The sequence below is a fragment of the Colobus angolensis genome, unplaced genomic scaffold, assembly GCF_000951035.1.
Source record: "Colobus angolensis palliatus isolate OR3802 unplaced genomic scaffold, Cang.pa_1.0 Scaffold361, whole genome shotgun sequence".
Lineage (NCBI taxonomy): Eukaryota > Metazoa > Chordata > Mammalia > Primates > Cercopithecidae > Colobus > Colobus angolensis.
Window position 1 is genome coordinate 2,130,155 of NW_012116944.1, and position 26,423 is coordinate 2,156,577.

General features: G+C 38.2%; 1 protein-coding gene across 1 annotated transcript in view; it reads left to right on the forward strand.

Annotated features, from left to right (window-relative positions):
- The window catches only part of IPMK (inositol polyphosphate multikinase), a 74,141-nt gene that overhangs the window by 12,334 nt on the left and 35,384 nt on the right, over positions 1–26,423 (forward strand). Inside the window, exons 2-3 of the mRNA XM_011953461.1 lie at positions 13,506–13,591; positions 20,613–20,709. Coding sequence (XP_011808851.1) covers positions 13,506–13,591; positions 20,613–20,709 — 183 coding nt within the window. The remainder of the gene's footprint in view (positions 1–13,505; positions 13,592–20,612; positions 20,710–26,423) is intronic.

The following is a 26,423-nucleotide window of genomic DNA, read 5'->3' on the forward strand; positions in this document are numbered from 1 at the left end:
TTTGATCTTCTCACTGGTCTGGGAATCTTCATGGAAAGCCCACTCCAGCTCCATCTCATAGGTACCATTGGAAATGCCAGAAGGATTGAACCAACTGGAGTGTATTGGGAACAAAAGTGGGTCAGTGATTACAGTGACAGGTGTGTGGATCTTCGTGGCTACTCAGTACTCCAATCAGCTGGGAAACCGTGTTGAAGAGACTGGCTGATGCCATAGAGCTGTAGGGACATAGTCTGTGGGATAGCCTGAATCCCAGGCTTTCCACAAAGCCCAGGTGCTTGCATGGAACCTTCCCTATATAGAAACAACTAACAGTCATGCTTAAGTTCCAGTGCCCACTTAAGTTTTCTCCAGTTTAAGAAACAGTGGTAGGGCAGCAATGTAGTTCTGTGGCAGTGTTTAAGCTTTGGTGCTCACTTTAAGTCTTCCCTAGAGTGGGAAACAATGGCAGGGCAGTGATTTCATCCCGCAACAGCATTTATGCTTCAATGTTCATTATAAGTCTTCCCCAGAACAGGAAACAATGACAGGGCAATGAATTAGTTCTAATGCAGTGTTTTAGTTCCAGTACTTACTCTGAGTCATCCACCAGACAGGAAGAAACAACAGGCCATGTTTAAGTTCTGATACTAAAAAGTAAAGGTCTAACTAATAGCAATAAAGAACACCTGCAAAAACTAGAAGAGTTAACTGTCTCTTCAAATGTGCAGGCATCAACATAAAGATGCAAGGATTGTGAAAATCCAACAAAGTATGATACTACTAAAAGAAACCAACTCAACTCCAGAAATGAACTAGAAGAATTGAAGATCTACAAGATTTTTGAAAGAGAATTTAGAATTACTTTTTGAAGAAGTTCAGGGAATCACAAGAAAATATGGATAGAAATCTGAATGGAATTTGGAAAACACTCCTGAAATGAAATGAGAAGTTTGACAAAAATAGAAGTGTTTTTTTAAAAAAGAGAGAGATCCCATAAATAAAGAGTACCATAACTGAATGAAAAAATTCATTAGAAAGTTTTGACAGCAGACTTGATCAAACAGAGGAAAGAATTATTGAGCTTGAGGGTAGAAGCTATGAATTTACCTAAACAGAGGAGCAAAAAGAAAAGAATAAAGAATGAAGAGGGCCTACAAGAATTATGAGACATCAATAAGGGAAGCAACCTCTGATAATTGTAATTTTTAAAGGAGATGAGAGTGAAAAAGGCCTAGAAGGCATATTTAAGGAAATAATGACTGAAAATTTCCAAAATCCAGGAAAGATGACAACGTCTAGGTAAAGGAAGCTGAGAGATTACTATTCAAGTTCAACCTAGAGAGGGAATTCCCCAAGGCACATTATAATCAAATTAGCAAAAATCAAAGACAAAGAAAAAATACTAAAAACATCAAGAGAAAGGAAACATATCTCAGTCAGTGGAGCCCCAATATGGCTTTCAATGGATTCCTCAGCAGAAACCTTGAAGGCCAGGAGAGACTGGAATGCTATATTCAAAGGAAGGGAGGGAGGGAGAGAGGGAGGGAAATTGTCCACCAAGAATATTGTACCCAGTAAAGCTATTTTTCTTTTTCTTTTTTATTTTGGAGATGGAGTCTTACTCTGTCACTCAGGCTGGAGTGCAGTGCATGATGGCTCACTGCAGCCTTCACCTCCTGGGTTCAAGCATTCTCCTGCCTCAGCCTCCTGAGTAGCTGGGACTACAGGCACATGCTGCCATGCCCAGCTAACTTTTTGTATTGTAGTAGAGACAGGGTTTCACTGTGTTGCCCAGGCTGTTCTCGAACTCCTGAAACTCCTGAGCTCAGGCAGTCTGCCTGCCTTGTCCTCCCAAAGTGCTAGGATTATAGTCTTGAGCTACTGTGCCCGGCCCAGTAAAGCTATTTTTCAAACCAAAGGAAGGATAAAAACATTTCCAGACGGCCGGGCGCGGTGGCTCAAGCCTGTAATCCCAGCACTTTGGGAGGCCGAGACGGGCGGATCACGAGGTCAGGAGATTGAGACCATCCTGGCGAACACGGTGAAACCCCATCTCTACTAAAAAATACAAAAAAACTAGCCGGGCGAGGTGGCAGGCGCCTGTAATCCCAGCCACTTGGGAGGCTGAGGCAGGAGAATGGCGTGAACCCGGGAGGCGGAGCTTGCAGTGAGCTGAGATCCGGCCACTGCACTCCAGCCCAGGCGACAGAGCGAGACTCCGTCTCAAAAAAAAAAAAAAAAAAAAACATTTCCAGACAAACAAATGTTGAGGGAGTTCATCAATGCCAGACCTGTTTTGCAAGAACTGTGTATTAGTCTGTTTTCACGCTGCTAATAAAGACATAACTAACACTGGATAATTTATAAAGGAAGGAGATTTAATTGACTCACAGTCCCACATGGCTTGGGAGGCCTGGCAATCATGGCAGAAGGTGAATGAGGAGCAAAGTCACATCTTACATAGTGGCAGGCAAGACAGCTTGTGCAGGGGAACTCCCATTTATAAAACTATCAGAGACTTATTTACTACCGAAAGAACAGTATGGGGGAAACCACCCCCGTTATTTAATTATCTCCATCTGACTTTGCCCTTGACATGTGAGGATTACTACAATTCAAGGTAAGATTTGGGTGGGCACACAGCCAAACCATATTAGACTGCTAGAGGGAGTTCTTCAGTCTGAAGGAAATGGATGCTAAGATGTAACAAGAAAACATCTGAAGTTAAAAAAACTCATGGATGAGGCTAGGCACAGTGGCTCATGCCTGTAATCCTAGCACTTTGGGAGGCCAAGGTGGGTGGATCACCTGAGGTGAGGAGTTTGTGACCAGCCTGGCCAACATGGTGAAACCCCATCTCTACTAAAAATACAAAAATTACCCGGGCAGGTGATGGGTGCCTGTAATCCCAGCTATTCAGGAAGCCAAGGCAGGAGAATCACTTGAACCCAGAAGGCAAAGGTTGCAGTGAGCTGAGATTGCACCATTACACTGCAGCCTGGGTGATAGAAGGTGACTGCATCTCAAAAAAAAAAAAGAAAAATCTTGGATAAAAGTAGAACAACTATTTGGTATTATGCTTATTATCTGTGTGATGAAATAATCTGTACAGCAGACTTTTGTGACATACAATTTACCTACAGAACAAACATGCACCTGGAACCTGAGCCTAAAAGTAAACCTTAAAAAAAAAAAAGTGAAACAATCAAATTCAGAATACTCTAATACTGTAGTTATGGCAAGTAAAACCACTTATATCTTAAATATGAAGACTAAAAGACAAAACTCTTAGTAACTCCAACAATTGGTTAAGAGGCAATATAAAAAGGTATAAATTGAAGCATGAAACTCAAAGTACAGGGGGTGATATGGTGTTAAAATACAGAGTTTGTTTTTGATGCTTGTCAGTCCACATTGAGTTGTTATCAGTTTAAAATAACCTGTTGTAACTACAAAAATTTTTTTATAAGCCTCGTGGTAACCACAAACCAAAAACCTGTAAGAGAGACACTAAAAATAAATGGCATAGAATCAGAACATACTACTAGAAAAAAATCCTTAACTATGACATTAAGTGGGAAAAAGGAAGAAAAGATCTACAAAACAAAACAACTAACAAAATGACAGAAGTAAACCCTTACCTATCATACCTTGAGTGTAAGTGTATTAAATTCCCCAATTAAAAGACATAGAGTTGCTGAATGCATAATGAAACAAGACCCAACTATATGCTGTCTGCAAGAAACTCACTTTACCTTTAAAGACACGCACAGATTGAAAGTAAAGGGATGGAAAGATATTCCATGCAAATGCAAACCAAAAGAGCTGCAGTAGCTATGGTTGTATCAGATAAAATAAACTTTGTCAACAGTGTCACAGAGGACAAAGGAGGCCATTTTCTTACATAATGGTGAAGGAGTCAGTAGTATGGCAAGAGGATATAATCATTGTAAATATGTTTGTATGCAACACTGGAGCACCCAAGTATATAAAACATATTAATGGACCTAAAGGGAAAAACTGACTGTAATAGAATAATAGTAGGAGACTTCAACACGCCACTTCTGGCAATGGACATGTGATCCAGATAGAAAAATCAGCAGTCTTCAGAGTTAAATTGGATTGTAAGCCAAATGGACCCAACAGATATTTACAGAATATTGCAGTAAACAGTTGCAGAATATACATTTTTTTCAATAATGCATGTGGCATTCTCCAGGACAAATCATATGTTAGATTCCAAAGCAAGTCTTAACAAATTTTTAAAAATAATATCAACTGGGGGCCGGGCATGGTGGCTCACGCCTGTAATCCCAGCACTTTGGGAAGCCGAGATGGGCAGATCATGAGGTCAGGAGATTGAGACCATCCTGGCTAACACGGTGAAACCCCATCTCTACTAAAACTACAAAAAATTAGCCGGGGGTGGTGGCGGGCCCCTATAGTCCCAGCTACTTGGGAGGCTGAGGCAGGAGAATGGCGTGAACCTGGGAGGCAGAGCTTGCAGTGAGCCGAGATCGTGCCACCGCACTCCAGCCTGGGCAACAGAGCGAGACTCTATCTCAAAACAAACAAACAAACAAATAGTAATATCAACTATCCTTTCTGACCACACAGAATAAACCTAGAAACCAATAATAGAAGGAAAGATGGAAATGGTACAAATTTATGGAAATTAAACAACATGCTCCTGAACAATGAATGGAGTCAATTAAGAAATTAAATTATAATATTCTTTCAGACAAATGAAAATGGAAACAGCATACCAACACATGGGATGCAAGAAAAGCAGTTCTCTGAGGGAAGTTTATAGCAATAAACACTGATGTCAAAATGTGGAAAGACTTCAAATAACCTAATGATGCATCTCAAGGAGTTAGAAGAGCAAGAACAAACCAAAACCAAAATTAGTAGAAGTGAAATAGATGAAAAGTTTCTGAGGATGGTTTGACATACTATGGCAAATGGTACATCACATTCACAGAATAAAAAACAGAAACTATGTAATTATTTCAATAGATGCTGAAAAAGGTGTAATAAAATTCAACATTGCTTCCTGATAAAAACTCTCACCAAACTGTGTATAGAAGGAACGTACTTCAGAACAAATAAAGGCCATTTGTGAAAACTCATAGCTAATATAATACTGAATTGGGAAAAACTGAAGCCCTTCTGAGATCTTAGAAGAAGACAAGGATGCTCATTTTCACCACTTCTGTTTGACATACGAGTGGAAGTCCTGGTCAGAGCAGTTAGTCAAGAGAAGGAAATAAGAAAGGAGGAAGTCAAATTATCCTTGTTTGCAGACAACATGATCTTATATTTAGAAAAATCTAAAGACTCCAACGAAATACTGTTACAGCTGATGAAAGAATTCAGCAAAGCTGCAAGATACAAAGTCAACATACAAAAATCTTCATTTCTACACATCAGCAGTGAACAATATGAAAAACAAAAAAGCAATCTCATTTACAGTAGTTAACAACAACAACTTAACAACAACAACAACAAAAACCCTCGGAAAAAGTTAAACCAAAAAGTGAAATAACTTTACAATGAAAACGATAAAACACTGCTGAAAGAATTGAAGAAGACACACAATATGAAAAGATATGTTATGGATTGGAAGAATTAATATCATTAAAATGTTCATACTACCCAAAGCAGTCTACAGAGTCAATGTAATCCCTATCAAATCACCAAAGACACTCATCAGAGAAATAGAAAATTGTCCTAAATTTGTATGGAACCACAAAAGACCTCAAATACCCAAAGAAATCCTAAGCAAAAAGAATAAAGCTGGAGGTATCATACTACCTGGCTTCAAAATTTACCACATAGGTCTAATATCCAAAACACCATGGCACTGACACAAAAAGACACATAGTCTAATGGAACATAATAGCAAACCTGTAAATAAATTCACACATTTCCAGCCAATTGATTTTTGGCAAAGGTGCCAAGCACATACATTGGGGAAGGAATGGTGTCTTCAATAAATGGGGTGGGAAAACTGGATATCCATAAGCAGAAAAATGAAACTAGATCTCTATCCCTTTCCATATATAAAAAATGAATATGTATTTGATTGGATTGGATGTAAAACATGAAACTACCAGAATAAAATACTGAAGAAATGCTTTAGGGCAATGGTCTGGGCAAAGATTTTCTGGGCAAGACCTCAGAAGGACAGGCAACAAAAGCAAACATACAAATGGGGTTACATCAAGCCAAAAAGCTTATGCACTGCAAATGAAACAATCAACAGAGTGACAGCCTATAGAATGGGAGAAAATATTTGCAAACTATCCATGTGAGAACAGATTAATAAGCAGAATATATAAATAACCAACTCAACAGCAAAAATAATCCAATAAAAACTGGGCAAAGATTCCGAATAGACATCTCTCAAAAGTGGACATACAAATGACCAATTGGGGTATGAAAAAGTGCTCAACATCACTAATCGTAAGAGAAATGCAAATCTAAGAACCAATAAGATATTATCTCATGCTAGTTAAAATGGTTATTATTAAAACGTCAAACTGAGCATGGTGGCGTATTCCTAGAGTCCCAGCCCTGGGAGGCTGGGGTGGGAGGATTGCTTGAGCCCAGAGGTTGGAGGCTGCAGGGAGCTATGATTGTGCCACTGCACTCCAGCCTGTGTTACAGAGTGAGACCCTATCTCAAAAACAGTAGTAGCATATACATTTTTTTTTTTTAAAGTAAAAGAACAGCAGATGCTGGCAAGGATGTGGAGAAAGAGAACACTACTACACAGTTGTTAGGTATGTAAATTAGTGTAGCCACTTTGGGAAATACTATGGAAATTCCTCAAAAAACTAAAAATAAATCAGCCATATGATCCAGCATTCCTACTTGTGAATATATATCCAAAAGAAATCAATATGTTGAAGAGATATCTGTACTCCCATGTTTACTGTAGCTATATTCACAATAGCCAACATATGGAATCAACCTAAGTGTCCACAACAGATGAATAGATAAAGAAAGTGTGGTTCATAATGGAATATTATTCAGCCATAGAAAAGAATGAAATTCTGTTATTTGCAGCAATGTGGATGGAATTGGAGCTCATTATATGAAGTGAAATAAACCAGGCATGGGAAGACAAATAACACATGATCTTCTTCAGATGTGGGAGCTAAAAACATTGATCTCATGGTGGTAGAGAGTAGAATGATGGTTGCCAGAAGCTGGGAAAGGTTGTTGGGAGGAATGAAGAGAGATTGTTTAATGGGTGCAAAAATACACTTAGAAGGAGTAAGTTCTAGTGTTTAATAGCATGATAGGGTGATTATAGTTCATAAAAATGTATATTTCAAAATAGCTAGAAGAGAATATTTGAAATGTTCCCAACACAAATAAATTATGCATTTGAGGTGATGGATACGCTGATGGCCCTTATTTGATCATTACACATTGTAAGCACATATCAAAATACATATATGTGCACACACATAAGTATGTACAGTTATGTATCAAAAAACAAATATTTAGAAAGTGCCTTCCACAGATAGAAATTTTAGCGTGCATTTATTTTGAATATTTGTAATCCTGCTGAATATACAACATTTTAAATTTTGTTGAAAAGCACATGCAGTTTGCCACCTTAGCCATTTTTAAATGTACAGTACTCTTAATTACGTGCACATTGATGTGCAACAGATCTCTGGGACTTTTTCATCTTCTTTTTTTTTTTTTTTTGAGACAGAGTCTTGCTCTGTCACTCAGGCTGGAGTGCAGTGACATGATCTCAGCTCACAACAACCTCCGCCTCCTGGATTCAAGTGATTCTTCTGCCTCAGCCTCCCGAGTAGTTGGGTTTACAGGCATGTGCCACCACCACCACCTTTGGCTAATTTTTGTGTTTTTAGTAGAGACGGGGTTCCACCATGATGGCCAGGCTGGTTTCGAACTGCTAACCTCAAGTGATCTGGCTGCCTCGGTTTCCCAAAGTGCTGGGATTATAGGCATGAGCCACCATTGCCTGGCCTACTTTTTCATCTTTTAAAACTCATGTCCACTGAACAACAACTCCTTTTTTCTCCCTTTTCCTGGCCCTTGGCAGCTAGCATTCTATTTTCTGTTTTCCAAGATGTTAACTGCTTTAAATATCTCATATAAGTGTAATCATGTAGTATTTATCTTTTTGTTACTGGTTTATTTCACTTAGCATAATGTCTTTAAGTTTCATCCATGCGTTAGCATAAGACAGAATTTTTCTTTTTTTAAAGGCAGTGACATTCTATTGTATGCATATACAATGCATATCTATACATGCAATGCATATGCATGTATATATACAAAATAATGAATGACCTTCTATTGTATGCCTATACAACTTTTTTTTTTTTTTTACCCATTCATCTGTCAATGGACATAGAAGTTGCTTCCACTTCTCAGCTATTGTGAATAATGTTATAATCAACACGGGTGTGCCTTTCTCAGATTTTTTTCCTAGGATAGTGTATTAGTTCATTTTCACACTGCTATAAAGAACTACCTGAGACGTAATTTATGAAGAAAAGAGGTTTAATTAACTCAGTCCCACAGACTGTACAGGCGGTATGGCTGGGAAAGCCTCAGGAAACTTTCAGTCGTGGTGGAAGGCAAAGGGGAAGCCCACGCCTTCTTTACATGGCTGAGTATGAGGGAGAGAGAGCGAGAAGGGGGAAGTGCTACACACTTTAAAACTACCAGATCTTATGAGAACTCACCATCATGAGAACAGCAAGGGGGATATCTGCCCCTATGATCCAGTGACCTCCCACCAAGTCCCTCCCCCAACACAGGGGATTACAATTCAACATGAGATTTGGGTGGGCACACAGAACCAAAACATATCAGATAGTTATCATTATCATAGATGGTTTGATATTATTCTAAAGATCTGGGATGCTTTCTTCTGATTTCTCCTTCCTTTTTGTTTTTTCTCCCTTTGTGTTTCAATTTGTGTAATTTCTATTGACCTGACATCAGATTTACTGATTCTCTCCTTGGTTGTTTTGAGTCTAGTGATGAACCTGTAGAAAGCTTTCTTCATGTCTGTTACCATGTATTTTATTTCTACTATTTCCATTAAACTCTTAAAGTTTCTGTCTGATGGAAGCACTTGTCTTTTCATACATGTTGTGTACTTTTTCTCTTACAGCTTTAACATATTAATTATGGTTAAGTTCCCCTGTCTGATAATGTTAGCATCACTGTCATTTCTGATACTGGTCTGTATTTTCCTGTATCTCTTGACAGTATTATTTTCCTTGCGTTTTTTATCTGTTGTAATTTTTATTAAATTCTAGTGGGCATCATGGGTAGGACTGTAGCAAACTGAAGGCTACAGTATTTGTTACTGAAATGAATATACCTCTTCTGCTTCACTGATAATGTTGGTGATTTGAACCAATCTAATGAGGAGTTTAGATAAATTTAAATGTTGTTATAATTGGTTTCTGTTACGGACTGAGTGTTTGTGTCCTTCAAAATTCATATGTTGAAGCCGCCCTCCCCTGGAAATGTAAGCATATCTGGAGATTGCACCTTTCTGGAGGTAAGTAAGGTTAAATGAAGTCATAAGGGTGAAGTCTTGACCCAACAGAATGTGTCATTATAAGAAAAGGCACTAGAGAGTTAGCTCTCTGTCTGCCATATGAGAACACAGTGAGAAGGTGACCTTCTACAAGCTAAGAGAGCCCATTCTAGGAACCAAATCTCCCAGCACCTTGGTCTGGGACTTCTAGCCTTCAGAAATATGGAAAAATAAATTTCTATGGTTTAAGCTGCTCAGTCTATGGCATTTTGTTATGCAAACCCCGGCTGACTAAAATACTGTCAGTGCACCACAGATTTGAAATTCTGCTAGTGTCATCTTTTGTTCAGGGTGGACCTGATTTGCCAGAGGATTTTTCTCAGTATTCCTGTTTAACCCTCTGCTTTAGGTCTTCTTTGTGCACCTAGGCCTCAGAGGCAGTTTTCTCTATGTTCATGCCCCTCCTGCAAATGTAGATTACTATTATTTTTTACTTGGTGATAGCTACCCTGGTGCTAGACTGAAGAGGTATCCTCTATTGTCTTGGCCCAGCTTCAGTGTTAGGTATGCTCTGTGATCCTAAGTTTTGGGGAATGGGACTTGTTCAGGGATCCTGCCCCTCTTTCCTGTAGAAGTCAGACTGCCTTGTGTCTTCATCAGGTCCTTTGCATGAGTTTCCTTCTCACCTCCAGCAGTAGGAGACCTCTAAAGCTAGGACTGCATATGATTTCCTGTCTTCCTTCACCCTCCCAGGGTTGGAGAAAATTTTCCTTTATTCTTCTACCATCCACAATGGCTTATCACCTGTTTCTTGGGGCAACATGATTTGCTGCTCTTACCTCAACAACTTAAGACTTTTGGATCCAGAGGGGAATAGGGTCTTTTTTAGTAGTGGTGCCTCACTTCCTCCATGCCTGTACCTCTGATGGTCACTTTTTCTGGCTTTCTGCGTCTCTCCAGTCTTTTTCTTGACAGCGTGGAAGAAAATGTCGCAAGTGTTTGCAACTTCTTGGAGTTTTATACCCTCACTCGAATCTACACTTTGCCATTAGCTATTTGTTAAAAATTTTAGCTGTATTTTTCTAACCCCCTTGTAAGGTAACCCCACCTTCCCATTCCCCTCCATGGGTGAGCCAGCGCTCTCATTTGTCTTTTTTTTTTTTTTCATGGTGTATGTCTTCCTTTAGATTTCAAGTTTGTTGGTTATTATCTCAACACTTTGATGGCTTCATGAAAAATTATGATTTTGTAGATTATAAGTGGGAGCAATGCTTCTTCCAGCTTTCTGTATCCTAGGTAGAAACTTGAAAGCCTAGATTTTTTTCTCTGGCCCATTCTCTTTTCTTTTTATAGTACCCCAACTACACATTTGTTAAAAACTCTTGGTATTACCTTACAGGTTTCTTCTAATGCTGTATACATTTTTTTTTTTTTTAGACACTTTTCTGTATTTGCTTTAATTTAGATATTTTGTATTGGTCTTTCTGAATGTTCTTTGCTCTTCTGTGATTGCTTATCTGTTGATTAAATCCCATTAATTAAATTTTTTATTTCCGATACTGTGCCTTTTCAGTTTTAGAGTTTTTTTCATAGTTTATTTATCTCCTGAAGTACCTAATCTCTTTAGCATTTACGTTAATCTTTTTCTATAGTTTCTTTGGCATATTTATACTTTTTGTTTTAAAATGCTTGCTTGCTAATTACAATGACTTGGTCATCTGTATGTCATCTCCTATTAACGTTTCTCTTGATTTTGCTTCATGTTTTGCTGATATACTCGTGTCATAATTTTTTCTTGAATCTAGGGCATTTTGTTTAAAGAACAGTGGGAAGTGATGTATACTATTTTTTTGTTTTGTTTTGATCCCCCATGGAGTACATGCCCTTTCTGGTGTTTAGGGTAAGGGACTGAGTTTAGTTGAGCTAGTGTTAGGCTGCAGTCTTAGATTCAGTGTATCTGTTATTGGCTCAGCCCATTCCAAGGTGCCTCATTTTTTATCTTGACAGTTTTTGAGCTGGGGGTGGGTATGTGGTTGCAGGCTGAGAAACTGTTGGTTGACTGTTGGTTTATTTGGATCCTGGAATTCACTCACCCAGAGAATGCCAAGATTACCACCTTCTATCTTCTCAAACGTGAGGGGTTATGTTGCAGGGTGAGTAATATGGGAGACATATTGGATCAAGCAATTTCTTTTTGTGTTGGGATTATTACAGTCTCTAATCCATCCTGCTATCCCACACAGTTGTCTACGGCTTGGCTGATTACTGCTTGCCTGATAAAATGTATTTGTCTAATGGGAAGATCACCTGTATCTAGACTGAGGTGTTTGCTCCAAGGCAGGGAAGCTGTCATGGTTCTCTGCTTATTTATGAAAGTTCAATTTTTATTTTCCTCTGGAATACTATTCATCAAAGCTTCTTTACTCATTTTAAGCTCCACAGAAAATGTTATAACCATGGGAATAAAGGCCTTTCTTATGCTCCATCCAAACCTTCAGGAACAGAATTCTTCAGAAATTTTTAGTTATAGTGGACTACTCTTTGAAGTCTTTTAACTGTTTACCAACCAGTCTTATACAGAAAGGTTAATATTTACCTTCCTTCTATTCTGTATCTAGGCCTTTTTAAAATTTTAAACAATTTTTTTTAGAGAAGGGCTCTTGCTCTGTCACCCAGGTTGAAGTGCAGTGGCCTGATCATAGCTAATTGCAGCCTCAAACTCCTGGGCTCAAGGCATCTTCCCACCTCGTTCTCCTGAGTAGGTGGGACTATAGACACATGCCACCATGCCCAGTTAAGTTTCTTTTTTAAATGTTTTGTGGAAACAGGGTCTACTATGTTGCCCAGACTCATCTCAGACTCTTCCAGCCATGGACTACCAAAGTGCTGGAATTACAGGTGTGAGCCAGCATGCCTGGCCTATTCTAAGTCTTAAGATTAAAAAAAAAAACTTGATTTCTGTATCTCTTGAGACTTTCTGCTTCTGTTGGCTGAATTCTGCATTTTTTGGCATTATTAAAAATTCTAGATCCTTTTGTAGTTCATAAGCACAATGATTGAGTTTTCATGCTTATGCGTGAGATATGCCTCACTCTAATCTTATTGCAGTGTTAGCACATCACCTATCTGACAGAAAGAAAAAAATTCCTAACACTTGCCAAAAAGAAAAGGAAACTCAAGTGGCATATTTTATCAAAATTCTAAATATGTTTATTTGAGTGATATTCTGACTAGCATGATTTTATAAAATCCCAATACATCAAAATTTAAGATTTTAACATATAAATTTGGAATGTGTCTTCATGGTATAGGGGTAGGACCAGTGTTGGTGTATATATATGGCAACTTTATAAAAAGTCTCCCTCTTTGGACAGATTATAAAAAGTTGCCCCTTCCTGCTCTCGGCTTGTTGCCTGATTTCAGCCCTCACTTTACCCATTGGCTAGATACCCTGGTACTATCTATACAATTGTATACAGTGCATTTGAATCAGCAAATGTTTTAGTTGCTGTTAGACAACAGAGACTTGTAAAAAATTGCCAAGTAGGAAATTCATATATTGCCACTGTTAACACAAATGTTCTTTTCTGGTTTTAAAAGTGGGGTCAATTTGTGCTATTGCTTTTAACTTGCTTCTTATAACTATAAATTAACATCTTATAGAAAGCCTATTACTGAGGAATTTTTATACAAATTTACACTTATGTTCTATGTGTTATAAAGCCTGAGGGTGCCAAACGAGGTAGTGGTTGGAGACACTAAAATGAAGATATTTGGAATTTATGTTCTGGTGCTTTGCATATAATAAGTACTGAAACATGTTGGTTGAATGTTAAAATTTCTGAAATAAGTAAAAGTAAACCCTTAAGTTTAATGGAAGTAGTTTACCTGTCACTTCAGGAACAAATCTATTTAATGAAGCAAGGTTTACTATTATTAAAGCGTTAAAAAATTTCTGATTTTTGTTCTGTAGGTATACTACAACATCCAGATGGCACAGTTTTGAAACAGTTACAACCACCTCCAAGGGGCCCAAGAGAGCTGGAATTCTATAATATGGTAAGTGAGGTAAGATTTGTTTTGTTGTCTTCAAAGTGTTTTTCAGAGTTTTCTGGTGGTGACTCACAGTTAGACACATATTTTGCAGTATAGTCACTGTGTGTATGTAACGGAAACAAAAGTTTTACGGAAAGCAGTGCTTTCCATGTGTATGTGTATGTGATGCAGTCTAGTATTTTCTATTCTATTTCAATTCTTAGATTCTTCTTCTGTGTTTATGGTAGATACTTCTTCTCAGGTTAAAGAAATTCAAATGCCCTTTGTGTGAGGCAACGTTTTGTCAAGATACAAATGATATACTCTGTTGGTTTCATAAAGGGATATTTACAAAGGTAGGGTTAGAGCTTATGGCAACCTGCAAGAGATGTTATAATGTTATACCATCCCTGGGCCTGAAGTGGAGAGAGGGATTCCTGGAACCTAGGGAAGGTAACTTTATGATAAGACATGACCTGTTAAGGAGGGAGCTAGAAAAGTAAACAACTGACTTCAACTCTTCTCATACCCTCCAGTCTCTTGTTTATGTCTTCCAAGGGCAAGATGGCAAGGGACCTCACTGATGCAGTTGATTCAAGTCAGCCTCTTGGGTAGAGAAGGGTGGAGTGGGAAAGGGACGATACATAGCATCTTTTCTGTTTTGATTTTTTCTTTTTTGAGATAGAGTCTGGCTCTGTTGCCCAGGCTGAAGTACGGTGGCATGATCTTGATTCTTTGCAACCTCTGCCTCCCAGGCTCAAGCTATTCTCCCAGCTCAGCCTGTGCCTCCTAAGTAGTCGGAACTGCAGGCGTGTGCCACAAAGCCTGGCTAATTTTTGTATTTTTTTGTAGAGATGGGGTCTCACTTTGTTGTTCAGACTGGTCTAAAACACTTAAGCTCAAGTGATCCTCTCACCTCAGCATCTCCCCACCCCACCCCACCCAACCTCCCCACAGTAGCTGGAACTACAGGCACAGGCCAGCAAGCCTGGCTAATTTTAAAACAGTTTTTTTTTTTGTAGAGATGGGGTTTTACCATGTTGTCCAGGCTAGTCTTGAACTCCTGGGCTCAGGCAGTCCCCCTGCCTCTGCCTCCCAAAGTTCTGTGTTATTGGTCTATTCTGAAGTTCAACTATCTTCCTGGTTTAGTCTTGGCAGGATGTATATGTCCAGGAATTTATGCACTTCTTCTAGATTTTGTAGTTTATTTGCGTAGAGTTGTTTATAGTATTCTCTGATGGTAGTTTGTATTTCTGTGGGATCGGTGGTGATATCCTCTTTATCATTTTTTATTGAGTCTATTTGATTCTTCTCTCTTTTCTTCTTTATTAGTCTTGCTGGCGGTCTATCAGTTTTGTTGATTTTTTAAAAAAACCAGCTGCTGGATTCATCATTTGAAGGGTTTTTTGCGTCTTTCAGCTCTGCTCTGATCTTAGTTATTTTTTGCCTTCTGCTAGCTTTCGAATGTGTTTGCTCTTGCTTCCTAGTTCTTTTAATTGTGATATTAGGGTGTCAATTTTAGATCTTTCCTGCTTTCTCTTGTGGGCATTTAGTGCTATAAATTTCCCTCTACACACTGCTTTAAATGTGTCCCCGAGATTCTGGTATGTGTGTCTTTGTTCTCATTGTTTTCAAAGAACATCTTTCTTTCTGCCTTCATTTCGTTATGTACCCAGTTGTCATTCAGGAGCAAGTTGTTCAGTTTCCATGTAGTTGTGTGGTTTTGAGTAAGTTTCTTAATCCTGAGTTCTAGTCTGATTGCACTGTGGTCTGAGAGACAGTTTGTTATAATTTCTGTTCTTTTACATTTCCTGAGGAGTGCTTTACTTCCAATTATGTGTCAATTTTAGAATAAGTGCGATGTGCTGCTGAGAAGAATGTATATTCTGTTGATTTGGGGTGGAGAGTTCTGTAGATGTCTATTAGGTCTGCTTGGTACAGAGCTGAGTTTAATTCCTGGATATCCTTGTTAACCTTCTGTCTTGTTGATCTGTCTAATGTTGACAGTCAGGTGTAAAAGTCTCCGATTATTATTTTGTGGGATTCTCGGTCTCTTTGTAGGTCTCTCAGGACTTGCTTTATGAATCTGGGTGCTCCTGTGTTGGGTGCATATATATTTAGGATAGTTAGCTCTTGTTGAATTGAGTGATCCTTTACTATTGTGTAATGGACTTCTTTGTCTCTTTTGATCTTTGATGGTTTAAAGTCTGTTTTATCAGAGACTAGGATTGCAACCTGTGCTTTTTTTTGTTTTCCATTTGCTTGATAGATCTTCCTCCATCCCTTTATTTTGAACCTATGTGCGTCTTTACACATGAGATGGGTCTCCTGAATACAGCACACCAATGGGTTTTGATTTTTTTGTCCAATTTTCCAGTCTGTGTCTTTTAATTGGAGCATTTAGCCCATTTACATTTAAGTTTAATATTTTTAAGTGTGAATTTGATCCTGTCTTTACGATGTTAGCTGGTTATTTTGCCCGTTAATTGATGCAGTTTTTTCATAACATCAGTGGTCTGTACAATTTGGCGTGTTTTTGCAGCGGTGGTACTGGTTGTTTCTTTACAGGTTTAGTGCTTACTTCAGGAGCTTTTATAAGGCAGGCCTGGTGGTGACAAAGTCTCTCAGCGTTTACTTGTCTAAAGGATTCTATTTCTCCTTCACTTATGAAGCTTAGTTTGGCTGGATATGAAATTCTGGGTTGAAAATTCTTTTCTTTAAGAATGTTGAATATTGGCCCCCACTCTCTTCTGGCTTTAGGGTTTCTGCCAAGAGATCCACTGTTAGTCTGATGGGCTTCCCTTTGTGGGTAATGCAACCTTTCTGTCTGGCTGCCCTTAACACTTTTTCCTTCATTTCAACCTTGGTGAATCTGACTATTACGTGTCTTGGAGTTGCTCTTCTCGAGAAGTATCTTTGTGGCGTTCTCTGTATTTCCTGAATTTGAATGTTGGCCTGCTTCACTAGGTTGGAGAAGTTCTCCTGGATAATATCTTGAAGAGTGTTTTCTAACTTGGTTCCATTCTCCCTATTGCTTCCAGGTACACCAATCAAACGTAGATTTGGTCTTTTCACATAGTCCCATATTTCTTGGAGGCTTTGTTCATTTCTTTTTACTCTTTTTTCTCTCACCTTGTCTTCTCGCTTTATTTCATTAATTTGATCTTCAATCACTGATACCCTTTCTTCCACTTGATCGAATTGGCTATTGAAGCTTGTGCATGCATCACAAAGTTCTCTTGCCATGGTTTTGAGCTCCATCAGGTCATTTAAGGACTTCTCTACACTGTTTATTCTAGTTAGCCACTTGTCTAATATTTTTTCAAGGTTTTTAGCTTCCTTATGAGGGGTTTGAATATCCTCCTTTAGCTCAGAGAACTGTGTTATTACCGATCTTGTGATGTCTACTTCTGTCAACTCGTCAAAGTCATTCTCCGTCCAGCTTTGTTCCATTGCTGGCAAGGAGATGTGATCCTTTGGAGGAGAAGAGACACTCTGATTTTTGAATTTTCAGCTTTTCTGCTCTGGTTTCTCCCCATCTTTGTGGTTTTATCTACCTTTTGTCTTTGATGTTGGTGACCTACAGATGGGATTTTGGTGTAGATGAAGTTTTTGTTGATGTTGATGCTATTCCTTTCTGTTTGTTAGTTTTCCTTCTAACAGTCAGGTCCCTCAGCTCTAGGTATGTTGGATTTTGCTGGAGGTCCACTCAAGACCCTGTTTGCCTGGGTATCACCAGTGGAGGCTGCAGAACAGCAAATGCTGCACAATAGCAAATATTGCTGCCTGATCCTTCCTCTGGAAGCTTTGTACCAGAGGAGCAGCCGCCTATATGAGCTGTCTGTTGGCCCCTACTGGGAGGTGTCTCCCAGTTAGGGTATACGGGGGTCAGGAACACACTTGAGGAGGCAGTCTGTCTATTCTCAGAGCTCAAACACCATGCTTGGAGAACCACTGCTCTCTTCAGAGCTGTCAGACAGGGATATTTAAGTCTGCAGAAGTTGTCTGCTGCCTTTTGTTCAGCTATGCCCTACCCACAGAGTTGGAGTCTAGAGGCATTAGGCCTTGTTGAGCTGTGGTGGGTTCCACTCCTTCAAGCTTCCCAGCTTCTTTGTTTACCTACTCAAGCCTCAGTAATGGTGGTCTCCCCTCCCCCAGCCAGGCTGCTGCCTCACAGTTCGATCTCAGACTGCTGTGCTAGCAGTGAGCAAGGCTCCATTGGCATGGGACCCAGCGAGCCATGCATGGGAGAGAATCTCCTTACCTGCCGGTTGTTAAGACCTTGGGAAAAGTGCAGTATTTGGCAGCAGTGTCCCGTTTTTCCAGGTAGTCTGTCACGGCTTCCCTTGGCTAGGAAAGGGAAATCCCCCGACCCCTTGTGCTTCCCTGGTGAGGCAAGCATGCATCACGCTGGGAGCTGCTACTGGAGCTGTTTCTATTCGGCCATCTTGGAATGTCCCACTCTTTCTTTTTCTTTCTTTCCTCTTTTTCATGCTGTCTTTCTTTCATTTTTTCCTGGGAAGGGATATATTTTTAACCAGTGATTCAGTTTCTTAAAGTTCTTCAGATTTTTATTTGTTAGTGTGATAGTACAATATATTTAGATTACTTTTTTTCTTTTGAGAGATGGTCTTGCTATTGCCCAGGCTGCAGTCCAGTGGTGTAATCTCTGCTCATTGCAACCTCCACCTCCCGGGTTCAAGTGATTCTCCTGCCTCAGCTTCCTGAGTAGCTGGGATTACAAGTGCATGCCACCATGCCTGGCTAATTTTTGTATTTTGGGTAGAGATGGGGTTTTGCCATGTTGGCCAGGCTGGTCTGGAACTCCTGACCTCAGGTTATCCACCTACCTCAGCCTCCCAAAGTGCTGGCATTACAGGCGTTAGCCACCGCGCCTGGCCTAGATTGCTTTTTTAATAAAAATTGCCCTCTTGACAAAGCTTTTCCTAGTATTAAAAAAAAATTCTGCTCTATCAGTTGAGATTCCCTTTTCATTCCTAATATTGTTTATTTGCTGCTTCTCTGTTTTTCTCTGTAAGCTTAGCTGCCAGCATTCTTGGAGTTCAGTGGTTAGGGGAGGCAGAAGGAAGCCAAGATTTTTATTTTTCAGGATTTAGAATGTTATTTAGTCTTCATGTTTCAGTATGGTAACTCTGTCCTCAGCTCTGCCTCATCCCTGAGTTCTGAGATCCTTTGGTTCAGGTCTTGAGTGAACCTCTGTGAAGCCCAAACATCACTGCTTGTGTTAACACTTTTGTTTCATAGGCATGCAAAATTAAGAAGAATTCCCTTTTTTTTCCTTGAGAGCTCAGCTATGCATTTAAGAAAATATTTGTTACATTTTATACTACATTTCAAGATAGAAAGGTTTTTAGGTTATCTTAGGCTGAGGTGGGCGGATCAGGAGGTCAGGAGATCGAGACCATCCTGGCTAACATGGTGAAACCTCGTCTCTACTAAAAATACAAAAAATTAGCCAGGCATGGTGGCGGATGCCTGTAGTCCCAGCTACCTGGGAGGCTGAGGCAGGAGAATGGTGTAAACCCAGGAGGCAGAGCTTGCAGTGAGCTGAGATCACGCCACTGCACTCCAGCCTGGGTGACAGAGCAAGACTCCATCTCAAAAAACAAAAAACAACAACAAAAAGAAAGGTTCTTACGTTATCTTGCCTGGCATGCTGCAGTAAACAACAGCCCCACTACTTTTAAAAAATATTCTAAATAAGAAGAGAAAATTTATCTTTCATTTCCATTCCAGAATTAAACTATCAGTAGTTTCAAATGAATATTTATCATTTTTCCTTTGCCTTTGCAGAGATGATACCCACATATGTATCTTACTTAATTCCATAGACCTGCTATATATATTTGTATGTAATATGCCTTTTATCTTTTTCATTTATAAATATAGCATGGAGTTCTTTAGATAGTACACAGAGATCTACTTCATTCCTTCATCTTGTAATTAGCTCATCCTCAGCGCTGCACCCATGGTCATTGTGCTAGGAATGGAGGGATGTTCAGGTACACTTGCTCTAAATTACCTTGGCCTGGAAGTGACTAATATAAATCACTTCTACTAACAATTCAACAGGTGAGTCTGGGAAATACAATGTACCACATGGATATTTGGTCTGCCAAGAGTCTGCCACACTTGAATTTATTCTGAAGAATTATGTTGCATACAACTACTTGACATAAATATGGTTTGGCATATGTAATTAGATTCTAATACTAAGTTTTCGTAAGCATTTTACACCAGTAAACTTCAATGATTTTAAATAATTAGGTAGGGAATATTTAGAGAAAGTTCATTAGATAAAATGTGTTACATGTCATTTTTTAAACAAAAAATATTATCTCTTTTCTTCTAGGAAAACTAGAATCTAGTTCTAGGATATTAGAATTTTCTAGTATCTTTTAGAATTATTAATGGTTACAAATCAAGGAATTAAATGAGCAGCAATTAGACTTACACTGTGTTAAAGGATTTTTTTAAAAAAAGATAAAATCAAAAATCACCTTATAGATATAAAATAAATATATGTTAAAGATTTGCTTTAACGTATTGTTTAATGAGGGAACCAGATAGATGTTAAAACTTGTTCAAAAGAGAAGTTAAAGAAACACACATTTATCTGGAATAATGGAAGTTTGATGTGAATTTTCATATTGCCACTACATTTCCTCCTCTCAGGGTGCATGGAGGAAAGTCAGAAGAACATCCTCTGGCCAGAATGTATTTACATGTCTATGGACAAGAGTTATTTTGCATTTGCTATCAGTATCTATAACTTACAAAGTTGTAAAATAGTTCAAGGATAGTAAAAGGCTAGAATTAGATAACCAACAAGAGTGTACTCTAAATAATACATAGTTACTCATTGGAGACACACAGTAATATTTTTTGCTTGTTCCAAATTTACTTGCAATTGAAGCCATACCAGATGAATTATAATTCAACATAATATATTTTATTTGAGAAATGTGCAGGGCAGTTACAAAGCATTGTAAGAACCTAGCAATGTTATATTTCTCTGTTTCAGGTTTATGCTGCTGACTGTTTTGATGGTGTTCTTCTAGAGCTCCGAAAATATTTGCCAAAATATTACGGCATCTGGTCACCTCCCACTGCACCAAACGGTAATCTTTTCATAAAAATTATCTTTCAGTTTTAATTCATGAGTGTACCTTCTTTAAAGGCCTTATGTAAAATTAAAATTTAATATAGTATGTATTATAAAAACACAGAATATATATGTTTTGCTTTCTAATCTTTCTTTCACTAAATGAAACTTATTAATACTTTTGTTTTCATAATGAGTTTTAAAGTGGCATATACAAGTAAATGGTCAATCTCTTATAGTTGAATGGAAGCATATATACTTAATACTATCTTAATTTGCAGATGTTCTGTCCTAATTTATTGTGTAGTTTCTTTTCCCATTTTGAGTAATTTTTACAAAATCAAGAAAAATATTGTCTCTGCATGACTTCCTCCCTGTCTCTTATCCTATTCCTTCATCCCTCACCTCCAGGCTTTAAATTACAGTCTTTTGAAAATCACTGGTAAGTTTCATAGGGAATAAAATGACCTAAATAAGGACACAGAATTTCTCTTTTTTAAGATTAACTAATACCTGAAGCAGTATTTGCCCCCAGAAGGCATTTGCCAAAGCAGACACAATTTAATTAAACAAGCAGCTTGACTGACCATTGACAAAGGTGAATTGAGGGGAAAGGGCTTCAAACTTCAGTGGTTTTAAAAATAACCTATGGTCTTGTTAAAATGCAAATATAAAAGTCCATCTCCCAGACATTTTGTTTATACAGGTCTATGTTGGAGTATAGTGATATACCTGTTAAAAGCCATAGATATTTCTGATGTGGATAGTTCTTGATCCACACTTGGAGGACAGAAAGAGAAGGGGATTCCAGTGTGAGTCTGCCTATTCCTTTGGTCAGTTCTTGTCTTCCTTTAACTTACTGACTTTGTGTGCCAGGATTCACTAATAGGGAACCCTGGTATCTCTCTGTGAGTATCCTCAGCTAGCTAATAGTAAATCCGTATCTCCCTTGAGTATTTATGATTCCTCTGTACTTCAATTGTATAAAAAAAAGAAAGTGAGCTGAAGCTCTATTAACTATCTTTTTTCCTCCCTCCCTTAATTCCTTCCTTCTTTTTTGTGCGCTTACAGGTCTTTTTAGTCCTAAATATATCTATGTGTCTATGATTCAGATCAACATTTTGCTTAAATTACTTTACAAGTCATTATGATTGCCCTTTGGTCATCATTCCCTATATAATCTCTCGCAAACTCATTTAATGCCTTCCTTTTTTTTCCCCCTTTGCTGTAAGTGGAAGTTTTCAGGAATGCTATAAATGAGATAAAGGAAAGGAGAAAGTACAATATCTAGATTCCAATGAACTTTGCTACTGATTGCTGTTTAATTTAGAGTAAATCATTATTCCTCAGTAAAGTGACGCTGAAAAATTAATGAAGGTTGCAGAGGATGGTGTTTGATTAAAAATCTAGATAATTAAACGCTTAGTTTAAAGGATTGTTTGGAAAGAGTAGAATAACAGCAAACAGCATAATTACTATGAATAGAGTATACAGAAAGAATTTGGATAAGAGAAGAAATATTTTAATTAAAGATAGCATTTTTAGTTTAGGATTACTATCATAATTTAAATAATCAAGGGATTGCTGGTAATCAACCTTTTTGGTCTTCAGTACTATATAATCTTGAAGTTCAGCTATGCTAATATAGAAGGAGCAGTAACTTTGAAGTAAAAATATTTGGCCTCTGTCTTGGTTATTTACAAATTTTGTGAACTTGGCTAACTCAGTAATCTTTTTGAGCTCCACCTTTTCTTCTACAAATAGAAAGTAATACCACTGAGTTGTAAAGATGCATGTTATCTTATGTGAAAATATTTTATAAACTCTAATTCTCTCATTTGAAAATAATAAATGGAGATATTTATTTTCAAATATCTCCATTTTTGGAGATATTGTGCTACTAAGATGAGAGGATGAAGTGAGGAAGCTGAGTGACGAGAGGAGAAAACATAAACTGAAGCGAAAAAAGGACAAGAAATAAAGTATATATGATAACACAGTGGTCCAGTAGTAGCAACAGTTGCTTCAAGGGATTTTCTACTTCTTTCCTACTTTGTTAGCTCTGGAAGAAGTGGGGCAAAACTGTTGAACCATGCGGATTGTTTTCTTTTGATTTTACTGGCAACTTCATAGAATCATCTTTCTGTTTTTATCCTTTGGATTGCAAATGAAAGAAATAGAAGATGGCAAACGTATGTACATGTTTAGCTCACAGGATCATGAAAACATATTTGCTTGAGTTTTAGTAGAATACTACAGTTTGCATTACTGTGTTTTATGTAGTCTTAAATTAATGACATTATTTCATGTTGGTTTTTGTTCTTGTTGTTGGGGTATCTTTTCTTATGTGTTCAGGGTAGAATTTTATAAAGCTGATACTGGTTTTAATAATCCAAAGTAGTAAAATGCTGAAAGCCAACTTGTTCAACAAACTATCATATAATAATTTGAACAATAAGAATGTTTGACCAATGAGGTTTTTTCTTTTAATTTTATTATGATAGTTTTATTGAGATATAATTTATATAATTTACATACCATAAAACTGATCCATTTAAAGTATACAACTCAGTGGTTTCTTGTGTATTCACAGAATTGTACAGTCATCACGATTATCTACTTTTAGCACGTGAGCAGTGGAATTTTATTTTATTTTATTTATTTATTATACTTTAAGTTCTAGGGTACACGTGCACAACATACAGGTTTGTTACTTATGTATACATCTGCCATGTTGGTGTGCTGCACCCATTAACTCATCATTCACATTAGGTATATCTCCTAATGCTATCCCTCCCCACTCCCCCGACCCCACGACAGGCCCTGGTGTGTGATGTTCCCCTTCCTGTGTCCAAGTGTTCTCATTGTTCAATTCCCACCTATGATTGAGAACATGTGGTGTTTGGTGTTTTGTCCTCGTGATAGTTTGCTGAGAATGATGGCTTCCAGCTTCATCCATGTCCCTACAAAGGACATGAAGTCATCCTTTTTTATGGCTGCATTGTATTCCATAGTGTATGTGTGCCATATTTTCTTAATCCAGTCTATCATTGATGGACATTTGGGTTGGTTCCAAGTCTTTGCTATTGTGAATAGTGCCGCAACAAACATGTGTGCATGTGTCTATAGCAGCATGATTTATAATCCTTTGGGTATACACCTAGTAATGGGATTGCTGGGTCAAATGGTATTTATAGTTCTAGATCCTTGAGAAATCGCCACACTGTCTTCCACAAAGGTTGAACTAGTTTACAGTCCCAGCAACAGTGTAAAAGTGTTCCTGTTTCTTCATATCCTCTCCAGCACCTGTTGCTTCCTGACTTTTTAATAATCGCCATTCTAACTGGTGTGAGATGGTGTCTCATCGTGGTTTTGATTTGCATTTCTCTGATGGTCAATGATGGTGAGCATTTTTTCATGTGTCTGTTGGCTGCATAAATGTCTTCTTCTGAGAAGTGTCTGTTCATATCCTTTGCCCACTTTTTGGTGGGGTTGTTTGTTTTTTCTTGTAAGATTGTTTGAGTTCTTTGTAGATTCTGGATATTAGCCCTTTGTCAGATGGGTAGATTGCAAAAATTGTCTCCCATTCTGTAGGTTGCCTGTTCACTCTGATGGTGGTTTCTTTTGCCGTGTAGAAGACCTTTAGTTTAATTAGATCCCATTTGTCAATTTTGGCTTTTGTTGCCATTGCTTTTTGTGTTTTAGACATGAAGTCCTTGCCCATGCCTATGTCCTGAATGGTATTGCCTAGGTTTTCTTCTAGGGTTTTTATGGTTTTAGGTCTAACATTTAAGTCTTTAATCCATCTTGAATTAATTTTTGTATAAGATGTAAGGAAGGGATCCAGTTTCAGCTTTCTACATATGTCTAGCCAGTTTTCCAAGCACCATTTATTAAATAGGGAATCCTTTCCCCATTTCTTGTTTTTGTCAGGTTTGTCAAAGATCAGATGGTTGTAGATGTGTGGTATTATTTCTGAGGCCTCTGTTCTGTTCCATTGGTCTATCTCTCTGTTTTGATACCAGTACCATGCTGTTTTGGTTACTGTAGCCTTGTAGTATAGTTTGAAGTCAGGTAGCTTGATGCCTCCAGCTTTGTTCTTTTGGCTTAGGATTGACTTGGCAGTGCAGGCTATTTTTTGGTACCATATGGACTTTAAAGTAGTTTTTTCCAATTCTGTGCAGAAAGTCATTGGTAGCTTGATGGGGATGGCATACATTACCATGATCAGTATGGGCCATTTTCATGATATTGATTCTTCCTAGCCATGAGCATGGAATGTTCATTCTTCCATTTGTTTGTGACCTCTTTTATTTCATTGAGCAGTGATTTGTAATTCCCCTTGAAGAGGTCCTTTCACATCCCTTGTAAGTTGGATTCCTGGGTGTTTTATTCTCTTTGAAGCAATTGTGAATGGGAGTTCACTCATGATTTGGCTCTCTGTTTGTCTGTTATTGGTGTATAAGAATGCTTGTGATTTTTGCACATTGGTTTTGTATCCTGAGACTTTGCTGAAGTTGCTTATCAGCTTAAGGAGCTTTTAGGCTGAGACGATGGGGTTTTCTAAATATACGATCATGTCATCTGCAAACAGGGACAATCTGACTTCCTCTTTTCCTAATTAAATACCCTTTATGTCTTTCTCTTGCCTGATTGCCCTGGCCAGAACTTCCAACACTATGTTGAGGAGTGGTAAGAGAGGGCATCCCTGTGTTGTTGCAGTTTTCAAAGGGAATGCTTCTAGTTTTTGCCCATTCAGTATCATATTGGCTGTGGGTTTGTCATGAATAGCTCTTGGTATTTTGAGATACGTCGCGTCGATACCTAATTTATTGAGAGTTTTTAGCATGAAGGGCTGTTGAATTTTGTCAAAGGCCTTTTCTGCATCTGTTGAGATAATCATGTGGTTTTTGTCTTTGGTTCTGTTTATATGCTGGATTGCATTTATTGATTTGTGTATGTTGAACCAGCCTTGCATCCCAGGGATGAAGCCGACTTGATTGTAGTGGATAAACTTTTTGATGTGCTGCTGGATGTGGTTTGCCAGTATTTCATTGAGGATTTTTGCATGGATGTTCATCAGGGATATTGGTCTAAAATGCTCTTTCTTTGTTGTGTCTCTGCTAGCCTTTGGTGTCAGGATGATGCTGGCCTCATAAAATGAGTTAGGGAGGATTCCCTCTTTTTCTGTTCTTTGGAATAGTTTCAGAAGGAATGGTACCAGCTCCTCCTCATACCTCTGGTAGAATTTGTCTGTGAATACGTCTGGTCCTGGACTTTTCTTGGTTGGTAGGCTATTAATTATTGCCTCAATTTCAGAGCCTATTATTGGTCTATTCAGGGATTCAGCTTCTTCCTGGTTTAGTCTTGGGAGGGTGTATGTGTCCTGGAATTTATCCATTTCTTCTAGATTTTGTAGTTTATTTGTGTAGAGTTGTTTATAGTATCCTCTGATGGTAGTTTGTATTTCTGTGGGATCGGTGGTGATATCACCTTTACCATTTTTTATTGCACCTGTTTGATTCTTCTCTCTTTTCTTCTTTATTAGTCTTGCTAGCAGTCTATCAATTTTGTTGATCTTTTCAAAACACCAGCTCTTGGATTCATTGATTTTTTTTTAAGGGTTTATTGTGTCTGTCTCCTTCAGTTCTGCTCTGATCTTAGTTATTTCTGGCCTTCTGCTAGCTTTTGAATGTGTTTGCTCTTGCTTCTCTAGTTCTTTTAATTGTG